We start from the raw sequence: 12,394 nt of genomic DNA, 5'->3' as shown, positions 1-12,394 counted from the left end.
TATTCTACCTTCTTATGGGATTAACAGAATATTGTCTATAATCAAAACTCAGCCCATCCTAACCCATTCTAACAAGCCCTTATCTAAAATAAAATCTAGAGGAGGGGCAAGATGGCTGAAGAGTAGGGTCCCCAAGTCACCTGTCCCCACCAAATTACCTAGATAACCTTCAAATCATCCTGAAAATCTACGAATTCGGCCTGAGATTTAAAGAGAGACCAGCTGGAATGCTACAGTGAGAAGAGTTCGCGCTTCTATCAAAGTAGGAAGACGGGGAAAAAGAAATAAAGAAACAAAAGGCCTCCACGGGGGAGGGGCCCGCGAGGAGCCGGGCTGAGGCCGGGGCGAGTGTCCCCAGGACAGGAGAGCCCCGTCCTGGAGGAGCAGGAGCTGCACCAACCTTCCCGGGGGAAAGGGGCTCCAGGGAGGTGGAGCAGGACCCAGGAGGGCGGGGATGCCCTCGGGCTCCCGGGGACACTAACAGACACCTGCGCCCCGGGAGAGTGCGCCGAGCTCCCTAAGGGCTGCAGCGCGCGGCGGGACCCGGAGCAGCTCGGGGGGGCTCGGGGGCGGCTCCGCGGAGGGGGCTGCGGGGCGGGAGCAGCTCGGAGGGGCTCGGGGGCGGCTCCGCGGAGGGGGCTGTGGGGCGGGAGCGCGAATCCACCAGCGCAGGCTCCGGAGCACAGGGCGCCGGGACACACCCAGGATGCGGCCTCCCCCCGGGACAGGCAGAGGCCGGGAGGGCCCAGGACAGCGAGGACGCTCCTGCCCCGAGCTGAGCAGATCAGCGGCGCCGCCCCGGAGCCTCCAGGCCCTGCAGACGGAGAGCTCCGGAGTTCCTGCGGGGGCTGAATCCAGGGCTCCAGAGCTGCAGCCGCCACTGGGGCTGTTCCTCCTGGGGCCTCACGGGGTAAACAACCCCCACTGAGCCCTGCAGCAGGCAGCGGCACAGCAGCTCCCCCAAGTGCTAACACCTGAAAATCAGCACAACAGGCCCCTCCCCCAGAAGACCAGCTAGAAGGACAAGTTCCAGGGGAAGTCAAGGGATTTAAAGTATACAGAAAAAGAAGATACTCCCCCGTGTTTTTTTTTTTCTTTTTCTTTTTCTTTTTTTCGTTTTTTTTTGCTTTTTGATTTCTGTTTGCTTTCCCCACCCTTTTTTTCCTTATTTCTTTTTCTCTCTTTTTCTTCTCTTTTCTTTTTTTCTTCCTTTTTTCCTTTTTCTTTTTCTCTTTTCTTTCCTTCTTTCTCTCCTCTCTTTTTCTCCTTTTCCCAATACAACTTGTTTTTGGCCACTCTGCACTGAGCAAAATGACTAGAAGGAAAACCTCACCTCAAAAGAAAGAATCAGAAACAGTCCTCTCTCCCACAGAGTTACAAAATCTGGATTACAGTTCAATGTCAGAAAGCCAATTCAGAAGCACTATTATACAGCTACTGGTGGCTCTAGAAAAAAGCATAAAGGACTCAAGAGACTTCATGACTGCAGAATTTAGATCTAATCAGGCAGAAATTAAAAATCAATTGAAGGAGATGCAATCCAAACTAGAAGTCCTAACGACGAGGGTTAACGAGGTGGAAGAACAAGTGAGTGACATAGAAGACAAGTTGATGGCAAAGAGGGAAACTGAGGAAAAAAGAGACAAACAATTAAAAGACCCTGAGGATAGATTAAGGGAAATAAACGACAGCCTGAGGAAGAAAAACCTACGTTTAATTGGGGTTCCCGAGGGCGCCGAAAGGGACAGAGGGCCAGAATATGTATTTGAACAAATCATAGCTGAAAACTTTCCTAATCTGGGAAGGGAAACAGGCATTCAGATCCAGGAAATAGATCTCCCCCTAAAATCAATAAAAACCGTTCAACACCTCGACATCTAATAGTTAAGCTTGCAAATTCCAAAGATAAGGAGAAGATCCTTAAAGCAGCAAGAGACAAGAAATCCCTCACCTTTATGGGGAGGAGTATTAGGGTAACAGCAGACCTCTCCACAGAGACCTGGTAGGCCAGAAAGGGCTGGCAGGGTATATTCAGGGTCCTAAATGAGAAGAACATGCAACCAAGAATACTTTATCCAGCAAGGCTCTCATTCAAAATGGAAAGAGAGATAAAGAGCTTCCAAGACAGGCAGGAACTGAAAGAATATGTGACCTCCAAACCAGCTCTGCAAGAAATTGTAAGGGGGACTCTTAAAATTCCCCTTTAAGAAGAAGTTCAGTGGAACAATCCACAAAAACAAGGACTGAATAGATATCATGATGACCCTAAACTCATATATTTCAATAGTAACTCTGAACGTGAACAGGCTTAATGACCCCATCTTAAGGTGCAGGGTTTCAGACTGGATAAAAAAGCAGGACCCATCTATTTGCTGTGTACAAGAGACTCATTCTAGACAGAAGGACACCTACAACCTGAAAATAAAAGGCTGGAGAACCATTTACCATTCAAATGGTCCTCAAAAGAAAGCAGGGGTAGCCATCCTTATATCAGATAAACTAAAATTTACCCAGAAGACTGTAGTGAGAGATGAAGAGGGACACTATCTCATACTTAAAGGATCTATCCAACAAGAGGACTTGACAATCCTCAATATATATGCCCCGAATGTGGGAGATGCCAAATATATAAACCAATTAATAACCAAAGAGAAGAAATACTTAGATAATAATACACTTATACTTGGTGACTTCAATCTAGCTCTTTCTATACTAGATAGGTCTTCTAAGCACAACATCTCCAAAGAAATGAGAGCTTTAAATGATACACTGGACCAGATGGATTTCACAGATATCTACAGAACTTTACATCCAAACTCAACTGAATACACATTCTGCTCAAGTGCACATGGAACTTTCTCCAGAATCGACCACATACTGGGTCACAAATCGGGTCTGAACCGATACCAAAAGATTGGGATCCTCCCCTGCATATTCTCAGACCATAATGCCTTGAAATTAGAACTAAATCACAACAAGAAGTTTGGAAAGACCTCAAACACGTGGAGGTTAAGGACTATCCCGGTAAAAGATGAAAGGGTCAACCAGGAAATTAAGGAAGAATTAAAAAGATTCATGGAAACTAATGAGAATGAAGATACAACCGTTCAAAATCTTTGGAATGCAGCAAAAGCAGTCCTAAGGGGAAAATACATCGCAATACAAGCATCCATTCAAAAACTGGAAAGAACTCAAATACAAAAGCTAACCTTACACATAAAGAAGCTAGAGAAAAAACAGTAAATAGATCCTACACCAGAAGAAGATCCAACAGCAGAAGAAGAGACTTAATTAAGATTCGAGCAGAACTCAACGAAATCAAGACCAGAAGAACTGTGGAACAGATCAACAGAACCAGGAGTTGGTTCTTTGAAAGAATTAATAAGATAGATAAACCATTAGCCAGCCTTATTAAAAAGGAGAGAGAAGACTCAAATTAATAAAATCATGAATGAGAAAGGAGAGATCACTACCAACACCAAGGAAATACAAACGATTTTAAAAACATATTATGAAGAGCTATACGCCAATAAATTAGGCAATCTAGAAGAAATGGACGCATTCCTGGAAAGCCACAAACTACCAAAACTGGAACAGGAAGAAATAGAAAACCTGAACAGGCCAATAACCAGGGAGGAAATTGAAGCAGTCATCAAAAACCTCCCAAGACACAAAAGTCCAGGGCCAGATGGCTTCCCAGGGGAATTCTATCAAACGTTTAAAGAAGAAACCATACCTATTCTACTAAAGCTGTTTGGAAAGGAAGAAAGAGATGGAGTACTTCCAAATTCGTTCTATGAGGCCAGCATCACCTTAATTCCAAAACCAGACAAAGACACCACCAAAAAGGAGAATTACAGACCAATATCCCTGATGAACATGGATGCAAAAATTCTCAACAAGATACTAGCCAATAGGATCCAACAGTACATTAAGAAAATTATTCACCATGACCAAGTAGGATTTATCCCCGGGACACAGGGCTGGTTCAACACTTGTAAAACAATCAATGTGATTCATCATATCAGCAAGAGAAAAACCAAGAACCATATGATCCTCTCATTAGATGCAGAGAAAGCATTTGACAAAATACAGCATCCATTCCTGGTCAAAGCTCTTCAGAGTGTAGGGATAGAGGGAACATTCCTCAACATCTTAAAAGCCATCTACCAAAAGCCCACAGCAAATATCATTCTCAATGGGGAAGCACTGGGAGCCTTTCCCCTAAGATCAGGAACAAGACAGGGATGTCCACTCTCACCACTGCTATTCAACATAGTACTGGAAGTCCTAGCCTCAGCAATCAGACAACAAAAAGACATTAAAGGCATTCAAATTGGCAAAGAAGAAGTCAAACTCTCCCTCTTCGCCGATGACATGATACTCTACATAGTAAACCCAAAAGCCTCCACCCCAAGATTGCTAGAACTCATACAGCAATTTGGTAGCGTGGCAGGATACAAAATCAATGCCCAGAAATCAGTGGCATTTCTCTACACTAACAATGAGACTGAAGAAAGAGAAATTAAGGAGTCAATCCCATTTACAATTGCACCCAAAAGCATAAGCTACCTAGGAATAAACATCACCAAAGAGGTAAAGGATCTATACCCTAAACACTATAGAACACTTCTGAAAGAAATTGAGGAAGACACAAAGAGATGGAAAAATATTCCATGCTCATGGATTGGCAGAATTAATATTGTGAAAATGTCAATGTTACCCAGGGCAATTTACGCATTTAATGCAATCCCTATCAAAATAACATGGACTTTCTTCAGAAAGTTAGAACAAATTATTTTTAGATTTGTGTGGAATCAGAAAAGACCTCGAATAGCCAGGGGAATTTTAAAGAAGAAAACCATAACTGGGGGCATCACAATGCCAGATTTCAAGTTGTACTACAAAGCTGTAGTCATCAAGACAGTGTGGTACTGGCTCAAAAACAGACACACAGATCAATGGAACAGAAGAGAGAACCCAGAAGTGGACCCTGAACTTTATGGTCAACTAATATTCAATAAAGGAGGAAAGACTATCCATTGGAAGAAAGACAGTCTTTTCAATAAACGGTGTTGGGAAAATTGGACATCCACATGCAGAAGAATGTAGTGCTAGACCACTCTCTTGCACCATACACAAAGATAAACTCAAAATGGATGAAAGATCTAAATGTGAGACAAGATTCCATCAAAATCCTAGAGGAGAACACAGGCAACACCCTTTTTGAACTCAGCCACAGTAACTTCTTGCAAGATACATCCACAAAGGCAAAAGAAACAAAAGCAAAAATGAACTATTGGGACTTCATCAAGCTAAGAAGCTTTTGCACAGCAAAGGATACAGTCGACAAAACTACAAGACAACTTATCGAATGGGAGAAGATATTTGCAAATGACATATCAGATAAAGGGCTAGTTTCCAAGATCTATAAAGAACTTATTAAACTCAACACCCAAGAAACAAACAATCCAATCATGAAATGGGCAAAAGACATGAACAGAAATCTCACAGAGGAAGACATAGACATGGCCAACAAGCACATGAGAAAATGCTCTGCATCACTTGCCATCAGGGAAATACAAATCAAAACCACAATGAGATCCCACCTCACACCAGTGCGAATGGGGAAAATTAACAAGGCAGGAAACCACAAATGTTGGAGAGGATGCGGAGAAAAGGGAACCCTCTTACACTGTTGGTGGGAATGTGAACTGGTGCAGCCACTCTGGAAAACTGTGTGGAGGTTCCTCAAAGAGTTAAAAATAGACCTGCCCTATGACCCAGCAATTGCACTGTTGGGGATTTACCCCAAAGATTCAGATGCAATGAAACGCCGGGACACCTGCACCCCGATGTTTATAGCAGCAATATCCACAGTAGCCAAACTGTGGAAGGAGCCTCGGTGTCCATCGAAAGATGAATGGATAAAGAAGATGTGGTCTATGTATACAATGGAATATTCCTCAGCCATTAGAAATGACAAATACCCACCATTTGCTTCAACGTGGATGGAACTGGAGGGTATTATGCTGAGTGAAGTAAGTCAATCAGAGAAGGACAAACATTGTATGTTCTCATTCATTTGGGGAATATAAATAATAGTGAAAGGGAATATAAGGGAAGGGAGAAGAAATGTGTGGGAAATATCAGAAAGGAAGACAGAACATAAAGACTCCTAACTCTGGGAAACGAACTAGGGGTGGTGTAAGGGGAGGAGGGCAGGGCATGCGGGTGAATGGGTGACGGGCACTGAGGGGGGCACTTGACGGAATGAGCACTGGGTGTTATTCACTATGTTGGTAAATTGAACACCAATAAAAAATAAATTTATTATTAAAAAAATAAAATAAAATAGGATAATAAAATAAAATAAAATCTAATCTATCTGGACAAAGTACAAGAATTAGTGCTTACAAATAGGAAAATATGCACATTGTGTTTGAAAATGGTATTTTTTAGAACAATTTATGTAAGTATTTATTTAGGTATTTAGGTATTTGGTATTTTTTTCTGGAGCCTCTAGAGTAATTTGAACTTTATTAAAGATTTGAGAGAGCTTTAAAAAAAAATCAGTAAACCTATCTTTTATCCAATCCCTAATGATGCCACTGGCAACATCCCCACATTAAAAGTCCTTATTCACCACATTAAAAGTCCTTATTCATTAAAATTTATTCAAAAATTTTAACGTAACGTGTTTTCCCAGGTTATGAGATGGAATTTGTCCAATTGGTAATATTTCAGGTCTGAAGAAACCTGCCTGCCTTTAGGATTCATTCATTTAATACAAACTGTTCCAATCAACTCCCATTAGGCTGGCGAGAGACTGCAGTCATGGATATAAATGTGATTAAATCAACACACAAAGAACATCCAATCATAAAGACTCCAACAGTTCCCCAGAATTCATGTCATTTCCTCTCTGCCTCTGTCCATGATTATCCCGGTGACAGATGGGGAAAGTAGAGATTAATAAGCTTTCAAACATTTTAAACAAAAGACCTTTGTCCGATTCATAGAAACTGAAAGTCAGATGGTGTTTCCAGAGGATGGGAGGAGGGGAGAATGAAGAGTTACCACTAATGGAATACAGCGTTTCAGTTTGGGAAGACAATATAATTCAGAAGATAGATGGTGGTGATGGCTGTACAACACTGTGAATGTACTTAATGCTACTGATGATGCCCTTAAGAAATGTTAAAATTATAAGCTTGATTTTGTGTATATTTTACTGAAATTAAAAAAAAGAAAACTAAAAAAAAGACCTTTTAGCTTTTTTTTTTTTTTTTTTTACAAATAAAGTACTAACAAGTATCGAATATGAGCAAGAAATTCTTCCACATAAAGCCTGCATCCTGATAGTCTGGCTGCATAACCTTCTTTATTCTCTTTTACCTGGAAGGTCAAACATAAATATCACTAAACTCAGTTATATCAATGATTAAAAATATGCAAGAGCCATGTTATGGATCCATATTGCAGTTTGGAGATACTAAGAGCTAGAAAATTGAACAATTTATTTTGTCTCTCATTCAGAAATTTGGCACCTAAATGTACATTTGAACTTTCTAGAAAAAAAAAATACTTCTTTTTCACTTTTATGCTCATTCATTTCATATATGTTGAGGACTAACAATGTATACAGAAAATGGGTCAAAAGAAAATCCCAAAACTTTTGCTATACTTCTGTACCCCCCTTCCCTAGCACCTTCTTCATGGCTTCTTTAACATCCTTGTTTCTCAGTGTGTAGATCAGGGGGTTAACACTGGGAGTGACGATTGTGTAGAAGAGAGTGAGGAACTTGCCCTGGTGCTGGGAATAAGTGTTTGCTGGCTGGAGGTACATGTATATGATTGTGCCATAGAAGAGAGAGACAACAATTAGGTGGGAGCTGCACGTGTTAAAGGCTTTCTTTCGCCCTGTAGCTGACTTGATCCTAAATACCGCTCGTGCAATATACCCATAAGAGATGAGGATGAGGATGAGTGGTGTCAGGATGATAAAGATGGCCAAGGCAAATGCCAGTGCCTCGAGGCTCATGGTATCTACACAGGCCATGCCAATTAGTGCTGGCATCTCACAGAGAAAGTGGTTCACCCGCCTGTGCCCACAGCGGGGTAGCATCAATGTCTGGGGTGCCATTATGAGAGAATTGCCAAAGCCACTCAACCATGCCACTGAAGCCAGCTGCCCACAGAGTCGGGGGTGCATGATGACTGTGTAGTGCAGGGGTCTGCAGATTGCAGCATAGCGGTCATACGCCATCACAGCCAGGAGGACACACTCCACCCCTCCTAGAGCCAGGACGAAGTAGAGCTGGATGGCACAACCCAGATAGCTGATAGTCTTATCTGAGCCCCAAAGGTTGTAGAGCATCTGAGGGATGGTGCCCATGGTGAAACACAGGTCCAGGAATGAGAGGTTGGCCAAAAAGAAATACATCGGTGTGTGCAGCCGGGAATCCAGAGCAGAAAGTAAGATGATGGTCATATTGCCAAGAAGAGTCAGCCCGTAAAAAGTGAGGATGACCACAAAGAGGATTAGCTCTAGGTGGGGATGGTCAGAGAAGCCCACCAGGATGAAGCCTTCAAAAGAGCTTGTGTTGTGATTCTCCATCACCTCTCACCACGTATTACCTGTTAGGAGAAAGATGAGCATCTTTGAAGAGTATAGAGTGGTCCCTGGGGGGCTCAGTCAGTTAAGCGTCAGACTCTTGATTGCAACTCAGGTCATGATCTCAGGGTCATGGGATCGACCCCTGGACCTCCCTTCCTTGGGCTCCTTACTGGGCATGGAGCCTGCTTAAGATTTTCTCTCTCTCCCTCTGTCCCTCATCACCCCTTCCCCACTTGTATGAGCTCACTCACTCTCTCTTTCAAAAAGAGTGTAGCTATACTCCCTCAAAGTGGAATGACTGGTAAAATGGTAGAATGGAAGTGCTGAATATTTGGTTTAGGATTTCAATAAGTATTAAGTCATTATTTGCTCTGAGGAGTACGGTACTTAGAAGTTTTTCAGACTCATGGCTGTGATTATTTACTAACAGTTTGCATCACTCTTTTCAGGTTTGCAAGATGTAAAAATTGCTTTCAAAATCTCATTATTTTACAAGGAAATAAAATTATCTACTTTTTCTTTTGTTAACGGAGAAGCATTGCGTGTAAACGATGGATAGGAAAAGTGGCTTGTATCTCTGCATCAGAGAACCAGGCTTGCTGTTAGGTAAAACCTTTCTTAACATTGTCTCATTAATACTGGGAAATCTAGAGTCCTATCCATGTGATCAAGCAAAATCTTAGGAAGAAGATGACCTTGTTACTATATATAGCTATACCTCTGATTCCATTGTATTCACTGGAGAATGACCCTAGCATATCTTCTGCCCCTCTACCCAATCCTATCCCCAACCTCTGTGATAGAATTATGTTTTGTATTACCAGGATATATTTTAACTCTGGGACTGGGTAACTTCTCTGAAGTTGGCAATGCTTCCTCTAAGGATGAGAAAGATAGACATAAACAATTGCCAGAACTCAATCCCAATGGAACTAATATCCAATTTTTTTTGATAGCCTCTTCTCTTATTCACTTTGTTCTCACAAAGAACTCACCTTCCAGAAAGCCTACATTGATTATTTTATTTATGTGTCTCTTACAATCCCATAAAACTGAAAGATACATCTTCTAGTACACTTCCAGTTATTAGGCAGTGGTTTCATGTATTAGGATGAGTGTATTGTTATAACGTAAGTTAACCAAAGGGAAGTCTCATTCTGACATGTTTGCACATTTTCCTAAGCAGTTAGTAAGAAGTGATGGAGTTATGACTCATTAAAAGGGACTGCATTATATCTCTCAGTTGCATCAGGGTGTAAAATACGGCCCCACTGTTCTAAGAACACTTTATCAAAATTAAATCATGAGTTCACCTGTTTTTCCAACAGCTTTAAGGTTGTGTACACTAAAACTTTGGCAGTGATTGGAAGTTGTAGGATTGTCAAGGCCATCACTCCAGAGGATGCAAGAAGCATCTCCAGTGGTCATGAGTGGATAGGATAACATGTAGGTGGATACACAATCCACTGATTAGATGACTGACAACCAACATTTAGAATCCAGCCAGCAATGGGGGCTCTTCTTCCACCTTCTGTAAATGGAAATTTAAAACATGCAATAGTTAAGAAAGAACATATATGTATATACAACTCAACAGGGTGGTGGGGTACTAAACTGATAATAATGAAAGTCTCTAGAGAGGAAATTAGGTTAAAAACTGGCTTTCTCTGTAATGTTTTATTTCTTTAAAAATAGCTGGAAAGAAATATGACTATAAGGAATAGTGATTAATTGTGAATGATGAAGTATGTGTATTTCTTCTACTAGTCCTTGCAAATTTCTATGTATTTAAAATTTCACAAATTATGAGAAAAAATAAAATAACAGCGTGAACTACAAATCACTTAAATATTAATGTAGCTAATATATGGACCGCCTGAGCTAGGCACTAATGTTAATTACTTGACATTGTTTACCTCATCTTATTCTTAACACAGCTTCAAGAAGTTAGCAAGTTCATTATTCAATGTTACAGATTAAGCCACAGAGGCCAGGAGGGTGAAAAAACAAGCTGCTCCAGATGACACAGCTCGTGCATGGAGCCACCAGAACCCCGGTGGTTTCACACGGGAAATCACGCCATTAATCTGGGCTCTAACTGTAGAGGTAGGCAACACAAAATTATGCCAAATCTGTCTATGAAAAAACTAAATAAGTTGTAAAATTGAGTGTGTAACTCAATTTTTTTTGGTTTGTTGCACAAAGTTTAATATAAAGAGTTTCATTGCTCATAAATTGAATAAGGCAGATAGCTGTCAAGGTATTACAGGCAAAACATAGACAAACAAGGCAATTTTTATTCAGAAAATGAGGAATAGTATTAAAAATGCCTGCCAAGATGTTTAATACTGCATATACTGGGCACAGAAACTGTCAGAATGAGCCTCCGCCTGGTGTCCTCTGTCCCTACTGGAAGGGAACGCAGGTGCCTGTGGTTGACACTGCCTGTCCCATAGCATGATTAAGATACTCAGCACTGTCCCTATGTCTGTGTAAATGTATACACCTGTATGTACGTGTATGAATGTCAACTATAAAATGGAGTACAAACCCAAGTTATTTTTTTTCTTGTTTCTCAAATCAACCAAACGACCCACAAAGCATGACATTATTCAATTAGGATTATTCTCACAAATTTTTCATTCTGATTCAAAGCTTTTTCGGTGGCTAAACCCTCCATTCATTGTCTGCCTTTATCACATCAATATTCAATGACATCTTTTTTTCCCCAAACTTTCCCTGCGTGAGGACTGCATTCCTACATTTCTGAACTTTAAATAACTAATGGCTGAGTCCTGTTTGCCAAGATTATTCTTTTACATGATATGTGAGTGTGTCTGTTCTTATTTAAACCTAGAAGAATGGCTTCTAAATACACAGCCATGATAGTTTTTTCCCAAGAGCTATATGCATTAATTATTTAATTGTATAATGCAACGTATCACTTGTTGCATTTAAGTAAGTTTCCATCGTTATGGGAAACAAGATGAATTTGTATATCTTCTGTGACTTCTGGATCCTTGACCAGATAATTTCAGTTTCATAAGATTTTTAAAAATTGAACCAAATAATGCCCAATATCAACTGTTACCTAATTTGTTTATAAGGAGTCAGAATGGGGATTCATTGCTTATATTGTTTGGAGGGATAAATGGGCATGTCTCAGGGTTAAAAGAAGTGTTGGCACTTCATAGCTAGACAAGCTGCTTGTTCTGTGCCAAATGGAAGAGGAGGTAAATGCAAAGGACAAAAGCCCAGAAGAACATTTTAGAAATTTCCTACATTGACTCTCCATTTGGAGTTCAAAGTTTCAGTGTTAATATTCAACACTCACAATTACTGAGAGCTCATTATTCAATAGACTCTCGTGCAATGCAGGACCATTATCAGTATTTTTAGTCTCAAGATTTTCTAATTCAGTAGATTCGACTACTTTAAGGGTAAAAACTCCATTAGCTCTCTTTAGCTTCCTCATAGAATGAGTGAGGTTAAACCACAATCTTTAAGATTTGATCAAGTCTATGTAAAATATATAGACATTTATGCTGTGAATATTGGCATAATAACTCGAATTGCATGTGATTCAGTTGTAGTCTAAGGTGAAAAAAATAAACCAGATGACTAGCTGGAGGCCAAGGTCACATTTCTTTCTGCACAGGATCATGAACTTACCAAATTTGGCTGCAGCCTCAAAAATGCCCTGTCCATGTTTCCTTGTCTTTCTTGGGACTTCACTTGGAAGACCAAGTGGGATGACCAGAGTGAAAATGAGAA

The 12,394-nt window shown here is 40.8% G+C and overlaps 1 protein-coding gene across 1 annotated transcript; it reads right to left on the bottom strand.

Moving 5' to 3' along the window:
- Window positions 1–7,681: 7,681 nt before the first annotated feature.
- On the bottom strand, window positions 7,682–8,620 carry LOC488311 (putative olfactory receptor 2W6). The gene has a single exon (XM_038583966.1). The coding sequence runs from the start codon at window positions 8,618–8,620 to the stop codon at window positions 7,682–7,684; it is 939 nt and encodes a 312-aa protein (XP_038439894.1).
- Between the last annotated feature and the right edge of the window lie 3,774 nt (window positions 8,621–12,394).

Source organism: Canis lupus, chromosome 35 (assembly GCF_011100685.1).
Source record: "Canis lupus familiaris isolate Mischka breed German Shepherd chromosome 35, alternate assembly UU_Cfam_GSD_1.0, whole genome shotgun sequence".
In the NCBI taxonomy this organism is placed as follows: domain Eukaryota; kingdom Metazoa; phylum Chordata; class Mammalia; order Carnivora; family Canidae; genus Canis; species Canis lupus.
This window is presented reverse-complemented; position numbering and strand designations above follow the sequence as displayed.

Bases quoted from the DNA above. Each gene is read 5' to 3' on its own strand.
- LOC488311 (XM_038583966.1), bottom strand. From the start codon at position 8,620: ATGGAGAATCACAACACAAGCTCTTTTGAAGGCTTCATCCTGGTGGGC.